At 50.5% G+C, this 20,878-nt stretch overlaps 1 protein-coding gene across 1 annotated transcript in view; it reads right to left on the reverse strand.

Moving 5' to 3' along the window:
- Positions 1-20,878, reverse strand: part of LOC142199980 (unconventional myosin-Ig-like) — a 103,136-nt gene that overhangs the window by 45,800 nt on the left and 36,458 nt on the right. The window contains exon 14 of the mRNA XM_075269923.1: positions 19,674-19,806. Coding sequence (XP_075126024.1) covers positions 19,674-19,806 — 133 coding nt within the window. The remainder of the gene's footprint in view (positions 1-19,673; positions 19,807-20,878) is intronic.

Genomic DNA, 20,878 nt, shown 5'->3' on the forward strand with positions numbered 1-20,878 from the left:
TCCTCCCCTGACATGGCTGATAACAGATAGTAATAGATTGTATTCCCCAGTCCTACAGTCGGCCTCTCCTGACATGGCTGATAACAGATAGTAATAGATTGTATTCTCCTGTCCTACAGTCGGCCTCTCCTGACATGGCAGATAACAGATAGTAATAGATTGTATTCCCCTGTCCTACAGTCGGCCTCTCCCCTCCTGACATGGCTGATAACAGATAGTAATAGATTGTGTTCCCCTGTCCTACAGTCGGCCTCTCCTGACATGGCTGATAATAGATAGTAATAGATTGTATTCTCCTATCCTACAGTCGGCCTCTCCTCTCCTGACATGGCTGATAACAGATAGTAATAGATTGTATTCCCCTGTCCTACAGTCGACCTCTCCTGACATGGCTGATAACAGATAGTAATAGATTGTATTCCCCTGTCCTACAGTCGGCCTCTCCTCTCCTGACATGGTTGATAACAGATAGTAATAGATTGTATTCTCCTGTCCTACAGTCGGCCTCTCATGACATGGCTGATAACAGATAGTAATAGATTGTATTCCCCTGTCCTACAGTCGGCCTCTCCTCTCCTGACATGGCTGATAACAGATAGTAATAGATTGTATTCCCCTGTCCTACAGTCGGCCTCTCCTGACATGGCTGATAACAGATAGTAATAGATTGTATTCCCCTGTCCTACAGTCGGCCTCTCCTCCCCTGACATGGCTGATAACAGATAGTAATAGATTGTATTCCCCTGTCCTACAGTCGGCCTCTCCTGACATGGCTGATAACAGATAGTCATAGATTGTATTCCCCTGTCCTACAGTCGGCGTCTCCTGACATGGCAGATAACAGATAGTAATAGATTGTATTCCCCTGTCCTACAGTCGGCCTCTCCTGACATGGCTGGTAACAGATAGTAATAGATTGTGTTCCCCTGTCCTACAGTCGGCCTCTCCTGACATGGCTGATAACAGATAGTAATAGATTGTATTCCCCTATCCTACAGTCGGCCTCTCCTCTCCTGACATGGCTGATAACAGATAGTAATAGATTGTGTTCCCCTGTCCTACAGTCGGCCTCTCCTGACATGGCTGATAACAGATAGTAATAGATTGTATTCCCCTATCCTACAGTCGGCCTCTCCTCTCCTGACATGCCTGATAACAGATAGTAATAGATTGTATTCCCCTGTCCTACAGTCGGCCTCTCCTCTCCTGACATGGTTGATAACAGATAGTAATAGATTGTATTCTCCTGTCCTACAGTCGGCCTCTCCTGACATGGCTGATAACAGATAGTAATAGATTGTATTCCCCTGTCCTACAGTCGGCCTCTCCTCTCCTGACATGGCTGATAACAGATAGTAATAGATTGTATTCCTCTGTCCTACAGTCGGCCTCTCCCCTCCTGACATGGCTGATAACAGATAGTAATAGATTGTGTTCCCCTGTCCTACAGTCGGCCTCTCCTGACATGGCTGATAACAGATAGTAATAGATTGTATTCTCCTGTCCTACAGTCGGCCTCTCCTCTCCTGACATGGCTGATAACAGATAGTAATAGATTGTATTCTCCTGTCCTACAGTCGGCCTCTCCCCTCCTGACATGGCTGATAAAAGATAGTAATAGATTGTATTCTCCTGTCCTACAGTCGGCCTCTCCTCTCCTGACATGGCTGATAACAGATAGTAATAGATTGTATTCCTCTGCCCTACAGTCGGCCTCTCCCCTCCTGACATGGCTGATAACAGATAGTAATAGATTGTGTTCCCCTGTCCTACAGTCGGCCTCTCCTCTCCTGACATGGCTGATAACAGATAGTAATAGATTGTATTCCTCTGTCCTACAGTCGGCCTCTCCCCTCCTGACATGGCTGATAACAGATAGTAATAGATTGTTTTCCCCTGTCCTACAGTCGGCCTCTCCTGACATGGCTGATAACAGATAGTAATAGATTGTATTCCTCTGTCCTACAGTCGGCCTCTCCTGTCCTGACATGTCTGATAAGAGATAGTAATAGATTGTATTCCCGTGTCCTACAGTCGGCCTCTCCTGACATGGCAGATAACAGATAGTAATAGATTGTATTCCTCTGCCCTACAGTCGGCCTCTCCTCTCCTGACATGGCTAATAACAGATAGTAATAGATTGTATTCTCCTGTCCTACAGTCGGCCTCTCCTCTCCTGACATGGCTGATAACAGATAGTAATAGATTGTATTCCCCTGTCCTACAGTCGTCCTCTCCTGACATGGCTGATAACAGATAGTAATAGATTGTATTCCCCTGTCCTACAGTCGGCTTCTCCCCTCCTGACATGGCAGATAACAGATAGTAATAGATTGTATTCCTCTGTCCTACAGTCGGCCTCTCCTGACATGGCTGATAACAGAGTCATAGATTGTATTCCCCTGTCCTACAGTCGGCCTCTCCTCTCCTGACATGGCAGATAACAGATAGTTATAGATTGTATTCCCCTGTCCTACAGTCGGCCTCTCCTGACATGGCTGATAACAGATAGTAATAGATTGTATTCCCCTGTCCTACAGTCGGCCTCTCCTGACATGGCAGATAACAGATAGTAATAGATTGTATTCCCCTATCCTACAGTCGGCCTCTCCTCTCCTGACATGGCTGATAACAGATAGTAATAGATTGTATTCCCCTGTCCTACAGTCGGCCTCTCCTGAAATGGCTGATAACAGATAGTAATAGATTGTGTTCCCCTGTCCTACAGTCGGCCTCTCCTCTCCTGACATGGTTGATAACAGATAGTAATAGATTGTATTCTCCTGTCCTACAGTCGGCCTCTCCTGACATGGCTGATAACAGATAGTAATAGATTGTATTCCCCTGTCCTACAGTCGGCCTCTCTTCTCCTGACATGGCTGATAACAGATAGTAATAGATTGTATTCCTCTGTCCTACAGTCGGCCTCTCCCCTCCTGACATGGCTGATAACAGATAGTAATAGATTGTGTTCCCCTGTCCTACAGTCGGCCTCTCCTGACATGGCTGATAACAGATAGTAATAGATTGTATTCTCCTGTCCTACAGTCGGCCTCTCCCCTCCTGACATGGCTGATAACAGATAGTAATAGATTGTATTCTCCTGTCCTACAGTCGGCCTCTCCTCTCCTGACATGGCTGATAACAGATAGTAATAGATTGTATTCTCCTGTCCTACAGTCGGCCTCTCCTGACATGGCTGATATCAGATAGTAATAGATTGTATTCTCCTGTCCTACAGTCGGCCTCTCCTCTCCTGACATGGCTGATAACAGATAGTAATAGACTGTATTCCCCTGTCCTACAGTCGGCCTCTCCTCTCCTGACATGGCTGATAACAGATAGTAATAGATTGTATTCTCCTGTCCTACAGTCGGCCTCTCCTCTCCTCTCCTGACATGGCTGATAACAGATAGTAATAGATTGTATTCCCCTGTCCTACAGTCGGCCTCTCTTCCCCTGAATTGGCTGATAACAGATAGTAATAGATTGTATTCTCCTGTCCTACAGTCGGCCTCTCCCCTCCTGACATGGCTGATAACAGATAGTAATAGATTGTATTCTCCTGTCCTACAGTCGGCCTCTCCTCTCCTGACATGGCTGATAACAGATAGTAATAGATTGTATTCCCCTGTCCTACAGTCGGCCTCTCCTCTCCTGACATGGCTGATAACAGATAGTAATAGATTGTATTCCCCTGTCCTACAGTCGGCCTCTCCTCTCCTGACATGGCTGATAACAGATAGTAATAGATTGTATTCTCCTGTCCTACAGTCGGCCTCTCCTCTCCTGACATGGCTGATAACAGATAGTAATAGATTGTATTCTCCTGTCCTACAGTCGGCCTCTCCTCTCCTGACATGGCTGATAACAGATAGTAATAGATTGTATTCCCCTGTCCTACAGCCGGCCTCTCCTGACATGGCTGATAACAGATAGTAATAGATTGTATTCTCCTGTCCTACAGTCGGCCTCTCTTCCCCTGAATTGGCTGATAACAGATAGTAATAGATTGTATTCTCCTGTCCTACAGTCGGCCTCTCCCCTCCTGATATGGCTGATAACAGATAGTAATAGATTGTATTCCCCTGTCCTACAGTCGGCCTCTCCTCTCCTGACATGGCTGATAACAGATAGTAATAGATTGTATTCTCCTGTCCTACACTCGGCCTCTCCTCTCCTGACATGGCTGATAACAGATAGTAATAGATTGTATTCCCCTGTCCTACAGTCGGCCTCTCCTGACATGGCTGATAACAGATAGTAATAGATTGTATTCCCCTGTCCTACAGTCGGCCTCTCCTGACATGGCTGATAACAGATAGTAATAGATTGTATTCTCCTGTCCTACAGTCGGCCGCTCCTGACATGGCTGATAACAGATAGTAATAGATTGTATTCCCCTGTCCTACAGTCGGCCTCTCCTGACATGGCTGATAACAGATAGTAATAGATTGTATTCTCCTGTCCTACAGTCGGCCTCTCCTGACATGGCTGATAACAGATAGTAATAGATTGTATTCCCCTGTCCTACAGTCGGCCTCTCCTGACATGGCTGATAAAAGATAGTAATAGATTGTATTCTCCTGTCCTACAATCGGCCTCTCCTCTCCTGACATGGCTGATAACAGGGAGCAATAAACTGAGCCCCACCCCATAGCACATGCAGAGATGACAGGTTTGTACCGTCCCTTTAAGTGTCTTGTTACCTGATGTGGGGTATAATAAGATGAATGATAGAATCTACATTCCGCAGCTATAAATACACCGAGTGTCAGGCGTTCTCCTCACCCAAGGATACTGCAAAATCCTGCTGAGAAGGGACCGAGCACAGTATATAGTGACATCGCCCTGCAGTGGGGCTGTGTACGTTATATACAACCAGATGACATCACTATGGGCTTAGCCTTCATACTGATCACTTATAGAGGGGCCAAAACTGGAAGGAAAAAAGATGACAAGTACATTGTGTACTGTGATACACACTGCCCTCTGCAGTCAAGGGAGGGTATAGCGTCAGTTATAGGTTCACCTACAGACTCTAACGAGGACGTATGTAAGCAGGACTCCCTAATGTCAAGTGATAGGTGTCAGGCAGGAGCAGGCAAAGGAGTGTAACTAAGGATTCTAAATTTCGCATTGCCAAAGCTAGTAGAGTGGGGGGTATGGGGGAGTGGTTTGGGGTATAACAGTCCGTGGAGTCTCATCTTCCTCTTATTTGGTGACTGCTATATGGGGGGTGGGGTGTGGGGCGGGTGTATTGGGATAAATATAACAGTCCGTGGAGTCTCATCTTCCTCTTATTTGGTGACTGCTATATGGGGGGTGGGGTGGGGGTGGGGTGGGGCGGGTGTATTGGGATAAATATAACAGTCCGTGGAGTCTCATCTTCCTCTTGTTTGGTGACAGCTGGACACGTATTGGGCAGCGATCTCCACAGTGGCCTCTTCTTCTCCCAGTAGGATGTAGAGTTTCCTCTTCTCCCAGTCTGGGATGTGGGCAGAGAGTCTTTGGTAGTAGACGGCCCTCACAGCTGAGTATTTGGTGCAGTGTAGCAGGAAGTGGGTCTGGTCTTCTAGGGCCCCCTGGTCACAGTGCTGGCACAGTCTCTTCTCCCGTGGCTTGTACGTCTGCCTGTATCGCCCCGTCTCTATCTCTAGGTTGTGGGCGCTCAGTCTGTATCGGCTCAGGGTCTGTCTGTGCTTGGGGTGGCGTATTCTCTCCAGGTAGGTGGCCATGGTGTAGTCCCTTTGTAGGGATTGGTACACATTGGTGAGTTTCTTGGAGTTATTTATTTCGTTTCTCCATTCTTCAATGTACCGCTCTCTGTTTGCCTCTGTGGTCGCCTTTATTTCGGCCTTGGTTATCATCTGTTGGTGTTTTTGGTTTGGTGGTTGGCTGCTGTTTGGTTGGTGAGTGTCTGGTTTGCTCCGGTGGCTTAGCCATGCTTGGTGGTGGTAGGAGTCGCTCCCCTGGATGTGTGCCTGGAAAGCTAGCGCCCTCTTCTGTATGGTGAGACATAGGGGGAGTCTGCCTAGCTCTGCCCTGCAGGCTATGTTGGTGGTGTTGCGATGGACATGGAGCAGGTATTTGCAGAACTCCAGGTGGAAGTTCTCTGTTGGGCTGGAATCCCACTTTGACTGGTCTGGGTAGGTGGCTGGGCCCCAAACCTCACTGCCATAGAGAAGGATCGGGGAGATGACAGCGTCAAATATCTTCAGCCAGACCCTCACCGGTGGTTTGAGGTGGTACAGTTGTCTTCTGATGGCGTAGAAGGTTCTGCAGGCTTTTGCTTTCAGGGTTTCTATTGCTGCTTTGAAGCTTCCTGATTGGCTGAGCTCCAGCCCCAGGTAGGTGTAGCTGTTGGTTTTCTCCAGTGTGGAGCCGTTCAGTGTGAATTGTGGGGTGGTGGAGGCTTTATTGTGGACCTTCTTCTGGAATACCATGACTTTGGTCTTCTTCTGGTTGATGGGTAGGGCCCATGTGGTGCTGAATTTTTCCAGCACTGACAGGCTTTCTTGGAGGTCTTTCTCGGTGGGGGCCAGGAGTAGGAGGTCGTCGGCGTATAGAAGGAATTTCACCTCTCGATTGTTCAGGGTGAGGCCTGGGGTTGGTGAGGCCTCCAGGGCTGTAGCCAGTTCATTGATATAGATGTTGAAGAGCGTTGGGCTCAGGCTACAGCCTTGTCTGACCCCTCGGGCCTGTTGGAAGTATGCGGTCCTTTTCCCATTCACCTTCACACTGCACTGGTTTCCGGTGTAGGAGCTCTTGATGACGTCGTACGTTCTTCCTCCTATTCCACTCTCTAGGAGTTTCAGGAGCAGGCCTGGGTGCCATACTGAATCAAACGCCTTCTTAAATTCTTGTACATAGGAGTAGTATTATAGTAGTTATATTCTTGTACATTGGAGTAGTATTATAGTAGTTATATTCTTGTACATAGGAGGTAGTATTATAGTAGTTATATTCTTGTACATAGGAGTAGTATTATAGTAGTTATATTCTTGTATATAGGAGTAGTATTATAGTAGTTATATTCTTGTACATAGGAGCAGTATTATAGTAGATATATTCTTGTACATAGGAGTAGTATTATAGTAGTTATATTCTTGTACATTGGAGTAGTATTATAGTAGTTATATTCTTGTACATAGGAGTAGTATTATAGTAGTTATATTCTTGTACATAGGAGGTAGTATTATAGTAGTTATATTCTTGTACATAGGAGTAGTATTATAGTAGTTATATTCTTGTACATAGGAGTAGTATTATAGTAGTTATATTCTTGTACATAGGAGTAGTATTATAGTAGTTATATTCTTGTATATAGGAGCAGTATTATAGTAGATATATTCTTGTACATAGGAGTAGTGTTATAGTAGTTATATTCTTGTACATAGGAGCAGTATTATAGTCGTTATATTCTTGTATATAGGAGTAGTATTATAGTAGTTATATTCTTGTACATAGGAGTAGTATTATAGTAGTTATATTCTTGTATATAGGAGTAGTATTATAGTAGTTATATTCTTGTACATAGGAGTAGTATTATAGTAGTTATATTCTTGTACATAGGAGCAGTATTATAGTAGATATATTCTTGTACATAGGAGTAGTATTATAGTAGTTATATTCTTGTACATAGGAGTAGTATTATAGTAGTTATATTCTTGTACATAGGAGTAGTATTATAGTAGTTATATTCTTGTATATAGGAGTAGTATTATAGTAGTTATATTCTTGTACATAGGAGGAGTATTATAGTAGTTATATTCTTGTACATAGGAGTAGTATTATAGTAGTTATATTCTTGTACATAGGAGCAGTATTATAGTAGTTATATTCTTGTATATAGGAGTAGTATTATAGTAGTTATATTCTTGTACATAGGAGTAGTATTATAGTAGTTATATTCTTGTATATAGGAGTAGTATTATAGTAGTTATATTCTTGTACATAGGAGGAGTATTATAGTAGTTATATTCTTGTACATAGGAGGTAGTATTATAGTAGTTATATTCTTGTACATAGGAGTAGTATTATAGTAGTTATATTCTTGTATATAGGAGTAGTATTATAGTAGTTATATTCTTGTACATAGGAGCAGTATTATAGTAGATATATTCTTGTACATAGGAGTAGTATTATAGTAGTTATATTCTTGTACATTGGAGTAGTATTATAGTAGTTATATTCTTGTACATAGGAGGTAGTATTATAGTAGTTATATTCTTGTACATAGGAGTAGTATTATAGTAGTTATATTCTTGTATATAGGAGTAGTATTATAGTAGTTATATTCTTGTACATAGGAGCAGTATTATAGTAGATATATTCTTGTACATAGGAGTAGTATTATAGTAGTTATATTCTTGTACATTGGAGTAGTATTATAGTAGTTATATTCTTGTACATAGGAGTAGTATTATAGTAGTTATATTCTTGTACATAGGAGGTAGTATTATAGTAGTTATATTCTTGTACATAGGAGTAGTATTATAGTAGTTATATTCTTGTACATAGGAGTAGTATTATAGTAGTTATATTCTTGTATATAGGAGCAGTATTATAGTAGATATATTCTTGTACATAGGAGTAGTGTTATAGTAGTTATATTCTTGTACATAGGAGCAGTATTATAGTCGTTATATTCTTGTATATAGGAGTAGTATTATAGTAGTTATATTCTTGTACATAGGAGTAGTATTATAGTAGTTATATTCTTGTATATAGGAGTAGTATTATAGTAGTTATATTCTTGTACATAGGAGTAGTATTATAGTAGTTATATTCTTGTACATAGGAGCAGTATTATAGTAGATATATTCTTGTACATAGGAGTAGTATTATAGTAGTTATATTCTTGTACATAGGAGTAGTATTATAGTAGTTATATTCTTGTACATAGGAGTAGTATTATAGTAGTTATATTCTTGTATATAGGAGTAGTATTATAGTAGTTATATTCTTGTACATAGGAGGAGTATTATAGTAGTTATATTCTTGTACATAGGAGTAGTATTATAGTAGTTATATTCTTGTACATAGGAGCAGTATTATAGTAGTTATATTCTTGTATATAGGAGTAGTATTATAGTAGTTATATTCTTGTACATAGGAGTAGTATTATAGTAGTTATATTCTTGTATATAGGAGTAGTATTATAGTAGTTATATTCTTGTACATAGGAGTAGTATTATAGTAGTTATATTCTTGTATATAGGAGTAGTATTATAGTAGTTATATTCTTGTACATAGGGGGCAGTATTATAGTAGTTATATTCTTGTATATAGGAGTAGTATTATAGTAGTTATATTCTTGTATATAGGAGTAGTATTATAGTAGTTATATTCTTGTACATAGGAGGTAGTATTATAGTAGTTATATTCTTGTATATAGGAGTAGAATTATAGTAGTTATATTCTTGTATATAGGAGTAGTATTATAGTAGTTATATTCTTGTACATAGGAGGTAGTATTATAGTAGTTATATTCTTGTATATAGGAGTAGTATTATAGTAGTTATATTCTTGTACATAGGAGTAGTATTATAGTAGTTATATTCTTGTACATAGGAGGTAGTATTATAGTAGTTATATTCTTGTATATAGGAGTAGTATTATAGTAGTTATATTCTTGTACATAGGAGCAGTATTATAGTAGTTATATTCTTGTACATAGGAGCAGTATTATAGTAGTTATATTCTTGTATATAGGAGCAGTATTATAGTAGTTATATTCTTGTACATAGGAGTAGTATTATAGTAGTTATATTCTTGTACATAGGAGGTAGTATTATAGTAGTTATATTCTTGTATATAGGAGTAGTATTATAGTAGTTATATTCTTGTACATAGGAGTAGTATTATAATAGTTATATTCTTGTACATAGGAGTAGTATTATAGTAGTTATATTCTTGTACATAGGAGCAGTATTATAGTAGTTATATTCTTGTACATAGGAGGTAGTATTATAGTAGTTATATTCTTGTATATAGGAGTAGTATTATAGTAGTTATATTCTTGTACATAGGAGTAGTATTATAGTAGTTATATTCTTGTACATAGGAGTAGTATTATAGTAGTTATATTCTTGTACATAGGGGGCAGTATTATGCTATGACTGTTACACCCCTGTTTTTTTTATAAAACCCTGTGGAATCGGTCAGTGGGAGACAATAAGCCCCCTCCCCTCCCCCGCCTGCTCCTTTTCGATGTGACTTGCCTATAAAGTGAGTGAATTAGCGCTGACTAGAAGAGTCGGGAACAATAACCTGCGAATTCTCAGCGAGGACTCCATATAAGACGCTATTAAGTGTAATACAAAGGAGACACAATGGAGGAGAAGTATTACATTTGGGAGAACGGCTCTGTTGTGATTACTCTGCGGGCCGCCCGGATGATGAAAGGGGCAGCACAGAATAGTGCAGTGTGAACACTACCGACAATGGGGCACGTATAAATATACAGAGAGCGGGGGAGGCGGGAGCCATGAATAGAGCTTTATAGCGGGATATATAAGGAGTGTGATATAAAGGGGGCAGACTATTACCAGTCTTCAGGAAAGCCGATCCTCCCACCCCCTCTCTAGGGCTGACCCAGTGGACTTTAAGGGTTAACTTTAATAAAACAGATAAATTCCCCCGTTGCTGTGTCAGCGTGTCCTGGGTTAACCTTTGGAGACATCCGACGTCTTGGTGATGACAATGAATCTGAGTTTGTCACAGCCCCGCCCTGTCTGCTGTAATAGTATTGATGGAGAGTGCGCAGGAGCCCGATGGTCGGTCGTTTGTGGCCCCCGGTCACAGGGCCCAGACTGCAGCTATGACCGTGTACATGCTCTGGCCATGGTGTATGTGGGGGATACATTGTATCAGCACTGACCATATATACCCCTTATATTACTAGTCACCACCTATAGCAGTAGCCTCCCCTTCACCCCCTCCTCATCCTCAGCAGCGCCCCCCATCTCTGGCCATACTGGTCTCACACTACACCCCCAGTACTGGTGCGGCCCCGGCCATACTGGTCTCACACTACACCCCCAGTACTGGTGCAGCGCCGGCCATACTGGTCTCACACTACACCCCCAGTACTGGTGCAGCCCCGGCCTCACTGGTCTCACACTACACCCCCAGTACTGGTGCGGCCCCGGCCATACTGGTCTCACACTACACCCCCTGTACTGGTGCAGGGCCGGCCATACTGGTCTCACACTACACCCCCTGTACTGGTGCAGGGCCGGCCATACTGGTCTCACACTACACCTCCAGTACTGGTGCAGCCCCGGCCTCACTGGTCTCACACTACACCCCCAGCACTGGTGCGGCCCCGGCCATACTGGTCTCACACTACACCCCCTGTACTGGTGCAGGGCCGGCCATACTGGTCTCACACTACACCTCCAGTACTGGTGCAGCCCCGGCCTCACTGGTCTCACACTACACCCCCAGTACTGGTGCAGCGCCGGCCTCACTGGTCTCACACTACACCCCCAGTACTGGTGCAGCGCCGGCCTCACACTACACCCCCAGTACTGGTGCAGCCCCGGACATACTGGTCTCACACTACACCCCCAGTACTGGTGCAGCGCCGGCCTCACTGGTCTCACACTACACCCCCAGTACTGGTGCAGCCCCGGCCTCACTGGTCTCACACTACACCCCCAGTACTGGTGCAGCGCCGGCCTCACTGGTCTCACACTACACCCCCAGTACTGGTGCAGCGCCGGCCTCACTGGTCTCACACTACACCCCCAGTACTGGTGCGGCCCCGGCCATACTGGTCTCACACTACACCCCCTGTACTGGTGCAGCCCCGGCCATACTGGTCTCACACTACACCCCCAGTACTGGTGCAGCGCCGGCCTCACACTACACCCCCAGTACTGGTGCAGCCCCGGACATACTGGTCTCACACTACACCCCCAGTACTGGTGCAGCGCCGGCCTCACTGGTCTCACACTACACCCCCAGTACTGGTGCAGCCCCGGCCTCACTGGTCTCACACTACACCCCCAGTACTGGTGCGGCCCCGGCCATACTGGTCTCACACTACACCCCCTGTACTGGTGCAGGGCCGGCCATACTGGTCTCACACTACACCCCCAGTACTGGTGCGGCCCCGGCCTCACTGGTCTCACACTACACCCCCTGTACTGGTGCAGCCCCGGCCTCACTGGTCTCACACTACACCCCCAGTACTGGTGCAGCCCCGGCCTCACTGGTCTCACACTACACCCCCAGTACTGGTGCAGCCCCGGCCTCACTGGTCTCACACTACACCCCCAGTACTGGTGCAGCCCCGGACATACTGGTCTCACACTACACCCCCAGTACTGGTGCAGCGCCGGCCTCACTGGTCTCACACTACACCCCCAGTACTGGTGCAGCCCCGGCCTCACTGGTCTCACACTACACCCCCAGTACTGGTGCAGGGCCGGCCTCACTGGTCTCACACTACACCCCCAGTACTGGTGCAGCGCCGGCCTCACTGGTCTCACACTACACCCCCAGTACTGGTGCAGGGCCGGCCTCACTGGTCTCACACTACACCCCCAGTACTGGTGCAGGGCCGGCCTCACTGGTCTCACACTACACCCCCAGTACTGGTGCGGCCCCGGCCATACTGGTCTCACACTACACCCCCAGTACTGGTGCGGCCCCGGCCTCACTGGTCTCACACTACACCCCCAGTATTGGTGCAGGGCCAGCCATACTGGTCTCACACTACACCCCCAGTACTGGTGCAGCGCCGGCCATACTGGTCTCACACTACACCCCCAGTACTGGTGCAGCGCCGGCCTCACTGGTCTCACACTACACCCCCAGTACTGGTGCAGCCCCGGCCTCACTGGTCTCACACTACACCCCCAGTACTGGTGCAGCCCCGGCCTCACTGGTCTCACACTACACCCCCAGTACTGGTGCAGCCCCGGCCTCACTGGTCTCACACTACACCCCCAGTACTGGTGCAGGGCCGGCCTCACTGGTCTCACACTACACCCCCAGTACTGGTGCGGCCCCGGCCATACTGGTCTCACACTACACCCCCAGTACTGGTGCAGCCCCGGCCATACTGGTCTCACACTACACCCCCAGTACTGGTGCAGCGCCGGCCTCACTGGTCTCACACTACACCCCCAGTACTGGTGCAGCCCCGGCCTCACTGGTCTCACACTACAACCCCAGTACTGGTGCAGCGCCGGCCTCACTGGTCTCACACTACACCCCCAGTACTGGTGCAGCCCCGGCCTCACTGGTCTCACACTACACCCCCAGTACTGGTGCAGCCCCGGCCTCACTGGTCTCACACTACACCCCCAGTACTGGTGCAGCGCCGGCCTCACTGGTCTCACACTACACCCCCAGTATTGGTGCAGCCCCGGCCTCACTGGTCTCACACTACACCCCCAGTATTGGTGCAGGGCCAGCCATACTGGTCTCACACTACACCCCCAGTACTGGTGCAGCGCCGGCCATACTGGTCTCACACTACACCCCCAGTACTGGTGCAGCGCCGGCCTCACTGGTCTCACACTACACCCCCAGTACTGGTGCAGCCCCGGCCTCACTGGTCTCACACTACACCCCCAGTACTGGTGCAGGGCCAGCCATACTGGTCTCACACTACACCCCCAGTACTGGTGCAGCCCCGGCCTCACTGGTCTCACACTACACCCCCAGTACTGGTGCAGGCCCGGCCATACTGGTCTCACACTACACCCCCAGTACTGGTGCAGCCCCGGCCTCACTGGTCTCACACTACACCCCCAGTACTGGTGCAGCGCCGGCCTCACTGGTCTCACACTACACCCCCAGTACTGGTGCAGCGCCGGCCTCACACTACACCCCCAGTACTGGTGCAGCCCCGGACATACTGGTCTCACACTACACCCCCAGTACTGGTGCAGCGCCGGCCTCACTGGTCTCACACTACACCCCCAGTACTGGTGCAGCCCCGGCCTCACTGGTCTCACACTACACCCCCAGTACTGGTGCGGCCCCGGCCATACTGGTCTCACACTACACCCCCTGTACTGGTGCAGGGCCGGCCATACTGGTCTCACACTACACCCCCAGTACTGGTGCGGCCCCGGCCTCACTGGTCTCACACTACACCCCCTGTACTGGTGCAGCCCCGGCCTCACTGGTCTCACACTACACCCCCAGTACTGGTGCAGCCCCGGCCTCACTGGTCTCACACTACACCCCCAGTACTGGTGCAGCGCCGGCCTCACTGGTCTCACACTACACCCCCAGTACTGGTGCAGCCCCGGCCTCACTGGTCTCACACTACACCCCCAGTACTGGTGCAGCCCCGGCCTCACTGGTCTCACACTACACCCCCAGTACTGGTGCAGCCCCGGACATACTGGTCTCACACTACACCCCCAGTACTGGTGCAGCGCCGGCCTCACTGGTCTCACACTACACCCCCAGTACTGGTGCAGCCCCGGCCTCACTGGTCTCACACTACACCCCCAGTACTGGTGCAGGGCCGGCCTCACTAGTCTCACACTACACCCCCAGTACTGGTGCAGCGCCGGCCTCACTGGTCTCACACTACACCCCCAGTACTGGTGCAGGGCCGGCCTCACTGGTCTCACACTACACCCCCAGTACTGGTGCGGCCCCGGCCATACTGGTCTCACACTACACCCCCAGTACTGGTGCGGCCCCGGCCTCACTGGTCTCACACTACACCCCCAGTATTGGTGCAGGGCCAGCCATACTGGTCTCACACTACACCCCCAGTACTGGTGCAGCGCCGGCCATACTGGTCTCACACTACACCCCCAGTACTGGTGCAGCGCCGGCCTCACTGGTCTCACACTACACCCCCAGTACTGGTGCAGCCCCGGCCTCACTGGTCTCACACTACACCCCCAGTACTGGTGCAGCCCCGGCCTCACTGGTCTCACACTACACCCCCAGTACTGGTGCAGCCCCGGCCTCACTGGTCTCACACTACACCCCCAGTACTGGTGCAGGGCCGGCCTCACTGGTCTCACACTACACCCCCAGTACTGGTGCGGCCCCGGCCATACTGGTCTCACACTACACCCCCAGTACTGGTGCAGCCCCGGCCATACTGGTCTCACACTACACCCCCAGTACTGGTGCAGCGCCGGCCTCACTGGTCTCACACTACACCCCCAGTACTGGTGCAGCCCCGGCCTCACTGGTCTCACACTACAACCCCAGTACTGGTGCAGCGCCGGCCTCACTGGTCTCACACTACACCCCCAGTACTGGTGCAGCCCCGGCCTCACTGGTCTCACACTACACCCCCAGTACTGGTGCAGCCCCGGCCTCACTGGTCTCACACTACACCCCCAGTACTGGTGCAGCGCCGGCCTCACTGGTCTCACACTACACCCCCAGTATTGGTGCAGCCCCGGCCTCACTGGTCTCACACTACACCCCCAGTATTGGTGCAGGGCCAGCCATACTGGTCTCACACTACACCCCCAGTACTGGTGCAGCGCCGGCCATACTGGTCTCACACTACACCCCCAGTACTGGTGCAGCGCCGGCCTCACTGGTCTCACACTACACCCCCAGTACTGGTGCAGCCCCGGCCTCACTGGTCTCACACTACACCCCCAGTACTGGTGCAGGGCCAGCCATACTGGTCTCACACTACACCCCCAGTACTGGTGCAGCCCCGGCCTCACTGGTCTCACACTACACCCCCAGTACTGGTGCAGGCCCGGCCATACTGGTCTCACACTACACCCCCAGTACTGGTGCAGCCCCGGCCTCACTGGTCTCACACTACACCCCCAGTACTGGTGCAGCGCCGGCCTCACTGGTCTCACACTACACCCCCAGTATTGGTGCAGCCCCGGCCTCACTGGTCTCACACTACACCCCAAGTATTGGTGCAGGGCCAGCCATACTGGTCTCACACTACACCCCCAGTACTGGTGCAGCGCCGGCCATACTGGTCTCACACTACACCCCCAGTACTGGTGCAGCGCCGGCCTCACTGGTCTCACACTACACCCCCAGTACTGGTGCAGCCCCGGCCTCACTGGTCTCACACTACACCCCCAGTACTGGTGCAGGGCCAGCCATACTGGTCTCACACTACACCCCCAGTACTGGTGCAGCCCCGGCCTCACTGGTCTCACACTACACCCCCAGTACTGGTGCAGCCCCGGCCTCACTGGTCTCACACTACACCCCAAGTATTGGTGCAGGGCCAGCCATACTGGTCTCACACTACACCCCCAGTACTGGTGCAGCGCCGGCCATACTGGTCTCACACTACACCCCCAGTACTGGTGCAGCGCCGGCCTCACTGGTCTCACACTACACCCCCAGTACTGGTGCAGCCCCGGCCTCACTGGTCTCACACTACACCCCCAGTACTGGTGCAGGGCCAGCCATACTGGTCTCACACTACACCCCCAGTACTGGTGCAGCCCCGGCCTCACTGGTCTCACACTACACCCCCAGTACTGGTGCAGCCCCAGCCATACTGGTCTCACACTACACCCCCAGTATTGGTGCAGGGCCAGCCATACTGGTCTCACACTACACCCCCAGTACTGGTGCAGCGCCGGCCATACTGGTCTCACACTACACCCCCAGTACTGGTGCAGCCCCGGCCTCACTGGTCTCACACTACACCCCCAGTACTGGCGCAGCGCCGGCCTTACTGGTCTCACACTACACCCCCAGTACTGGTGCAGGGCCGGCCTCACTGGTCTCACACTACACCCCCAGTACTGGTGCAGCGCTGGCCTCACTGGTCTCACACTACACCCCCAGTACTGGTGCAGCGCCGGCCTCACTGGTCTCACACTACACCCCCAGTACTGGTGCAGCGCCGGCCATACTGGTCTCACACTACACCCCCAGTACTGGTGCAGCACCGGCCTCACTGGTCTCACACTACACCCCCAGTACTGGTGCAGCGCCGGCCATACTGGTCTCACACTACACCCCCAGTACTGGTGCGGCCCCGGCCATACTGGTCTCACACTACACCCCCAGTACTGGTGCAGCCCCGGCCTCACTGGTCTCACACTACACCCCCAGTACTGGTGCAGCCCCGGCCTCACTGGTCTCACACTACACCCCCAGTACTGGTGCAGGGTCGGCCATACTGGTCTCACACTACACCCCCAGTACTGGTGCAGGGTCGGCCATACTGGTCTCACACTACACCCCCAGTACTGGTGCAGGGTCGGCCATACTGGTCTCACACTACACCCCCAGTACTGGTGCAGCCCCGGACTCACTGGTCTCACACTACACCCCCAGTACTGGTGCGGCCCCGGCCATACTGGTCTCACACTACACCCCCAGTACTGGTGCAGGGCCGGCCATACTGGTCTCACACTACACCCCCAGTACTGGTGCAGCATCGGCCTCACTGGTCTCACACTACACCCCCAGTACTGGTGCAGCCCCGGCCTCACTGGTCTCACACTACAACCCCAGTACTGGTGCAGGGCCGGCCATACTGGTCTCACACTACACCCCCAGTACTGGTGCAGCATCGGCCTCACTGGTCTCACACTACACCCCCAGTACTGGTGCAGCCCCGGCCTCACTGGTCTCACACTACACCTCCAGTACTGGTGCAGCGCCGGCCTCACTGGTCTCACACTACACCCCCAGTACTGGTGCAGCCCCGGCCTCACTGGTCTCACACTACAACCCCAGTACTGGTGCAGGGCCGGCCATACTGGTCTCACACTACACCCCCAGTACTGGTGCAGCATCGGCCTCACTGGTCTCACACTACACCCCCAGTACTGGTGCAGCCCCGGCCTCACTGGTCTCACACTACACCCCCAGTACTGGTGCAGCGCCGGCCTCACTGGTCTCACACTACACCCCCAGTACTGGTGCAGCGCCGGCCTCACTGGTCTCACACTACACCCCCAGTACTGGTGCAGCCCCGGCCTCACTGGTCTCACACTACACCCCCAGTACTGGTGCAGCGCCGGCCTCACTGGTCTCACACTACACCCCCAGTACTGGTGCAGCCCCGGCCTCACTGGTCTCACACTACACCCCCAGTACTGGTGCAGCCCCGGCCATACTGGTCTCACACTACACCCCCAGTACTGGTGCAGCCCCGGCCTCACTGGTCTCACACTACACCCCCAGTACTGGTGCAGCGCCGGCCATACTGGTCTCACACTACACCCCCAGTACTGGTGCAGGGCCGGCCTCACTGGTGTCACACTATAGCCCCAGTACTGGTGCAGCCCCGGCCTCACTGGTCTCACACTACACCCCCTGTACTGGTGCAGCGCTGGCCTCACTGGTCTCACACTACACCCCTAGTACTGGTGCAGCGCCGGCCTCACTGGTCTCACACTACACCCCCAGTACTGGTGCAGGGTCGGCCATACTGGTCTCACACTACACCCCCAGTACTGGTGCAGCCCCGGACTCACTGGTCTCACACTACACCCCCAGTACTGGTGCAGCCCCGGCCATACTGGTCTCACACTACACCCCCAGTACTGGTGCAGGGCCAGCCATACTGGTCTCACACTACACCCCCAGTACTGGTGCAGGGCCAGCCATACTGGTCTCACACTACACCCCCAGTACTGGTGCAGGGCCAGCCATACTGGTCTCACACTACACCCCCAGTACTGGTGTAGCCCTGGCCATACTGGTCTCACACTACACCCCCAGTACTGGTGCAGCCCCGGCCTCACTGGTCTCACACTACACCCCCTGTACTGGTGCAACGCCGGCCTCACTGGTCTCACACTACACCCCCAGTACTGGTGCAGCCCCGGACATACTGGTCTCACACTACACCCCCAGTACTGGTGCAGCCCCGGCCATACTGGTCTCACACTACACCCCCAGTACTGGTGCAGCGCCGGCCTCACTGGTCTCACACTACACCCCCAGTACTGGTGCAGCCCCGGACATACTGGTCTCACACTACACCCCCAGTACTGGTGCAGGGTTGGCCATACTGGTCTCACACTACACCCCCAGTACTGGTGCAGCGCCGGACTCACTGGTCTCACACTACACCCCCAGTACTGGTGCAGCCCCGGACATACTGGTCTCACACTACACCCCCAGTACTGGTGCAGCGCCGGACTCACTGGTCTCACACTACACCCCCAGTAATGGTGCAGCGCCGGCCTCACTGGTCTCACACTACACCCCCAGTACTGGTGCAGCCCCGGACATACTGGTCTCACACTACACCCCCAGTACTGGTGCAGCGCCGGCCTCACTGGTCTCACACTACACCCCCAGTACTGGTGCAGGGCCGGACTCACTGGTCTCACACTACACCCCCAGTACTGGTGCAGGGCCGGACTCACTGGTCTCACACTACACCCCCAGTACTGGTGCAGCCCCGGCCTCACTGGTCTCACACTACACCCCCAGTACTGGTGCAGCCCCGGCCTCACTGGTCTCACACTACAACCCCAGTACTGGTGCAGGGCCGGTCATACTGGTCTCACACTACACCCCCAGTACTGGTGCAGGGCCGGACTCACTGGTCTCACACTACACCCCCAGTACTGGTGCAGGGCCGGTCATACTGGTCTCACACTACACCCCCAGTACTGGTGCAGGGCCGGACTCACTGGTCTCACACTACACCCCCAGTGACCCCAGTACTTCTGTAATCCAGGTCCTTGTGTCCATCAGGAGGTGACTCTTACCTTGCAGGCCAGGTTCTCCACTAACAGAATCATGGAGTTCCTGAAGAGTGTGGCCGCTGTCAGGGGTCTCTTCGTCACTTCACTGATACTCATCTGTCCGTCCGGCCACATGTCCCTGAGTACCGGGTCCTTACTGTGAAGAGCATCAAATCCATTAGACATGCCAGGAGTTACCAGAATATACAGAATATCTGTCCCCTATATACTAGACACCGGGGATTATATTATACTGCTCAGTCCCCTATATACTAGACACCGGGGATTATATTATACTGCTCAGTCCCCTATATACAGTACTAGACACTGGGGATTATAATCTACTGCTCAGTCCCCTATATACTAGACACCGGGGATTATAATCTACTGCTCAGTCCCCTATATACTAGACACCGGGGATTATAATCTACTGCTCAGTCCCCTATATACTAGACACCAGGGATTATAATCTACTGCTCAGTCCCCTATATACTAGAAACCAGGGATTATATTATACTGCTCAGTCCCCTATATACTAGACACTGGGGATTATATTATACTGCTCAGTCCCTTATATACTAGACACCGGGGATTATAATCTACTGCTCAGTCCCCTATATACTAGACACCGGGGATTATAATCTACTGCTCAGTCCCCTATATACTAGACACCGGGGATTATATTATACTGCTCAGTCCCCTATATACAGTACTAGACACTGGGGATTTTAATCTACTGCTCAGTCCCCTATATACTAGACACCGGGGATTATATTATACTGCTCAGTCCCCTATATACTAGACACCGGGGATTATAATCTACTGCTCAGTCCCCTATATACTAGACACCAGGGATTATAATCTACTGCTCAGTCCCCTATATACTAGACACTGGGAATTATTTTATACTGCTCAGTCCTCCATATACTAGACACTGGGGATTATAATCTACTGCTCAGTCCCCTATATACTAGACACCGGGGATTATAATCTACTGCTCAGTCCCCTATATACTAGACACCGGGGATTATAATCTACTGCTCAGTCCCCTATATACTAGACACCAGGGATTATAATCTACTGCTCAGTCCCTTATATACTAGACACCGGGGATTATATTATACTGCTCAGTCCCCTATATACTAGACACTGGGGATTATAATCTACTGCTCAGTCCCCTATATACTGGACATACTTCTTTCCTTCCCATCCACCAGACATCAGGGATT

The sequence above is a fragment of the Leptodactylus fuscus genome, chromosome 4 (genome assembly GCF_031893055.1).
Source record: "Leptodactylus fuscus isolate aLepFus1 chromosome 4, aLepFus1.hap2, whole genome shotgun sequence".
Classification (NCBI taxonomy): domain Eukaryota; kingdom Metazoa; phylum Chordata; class Amphibia; order Anura; family Leptodactylidae; genus Leptodactylus; species Leptodactylus fuscus.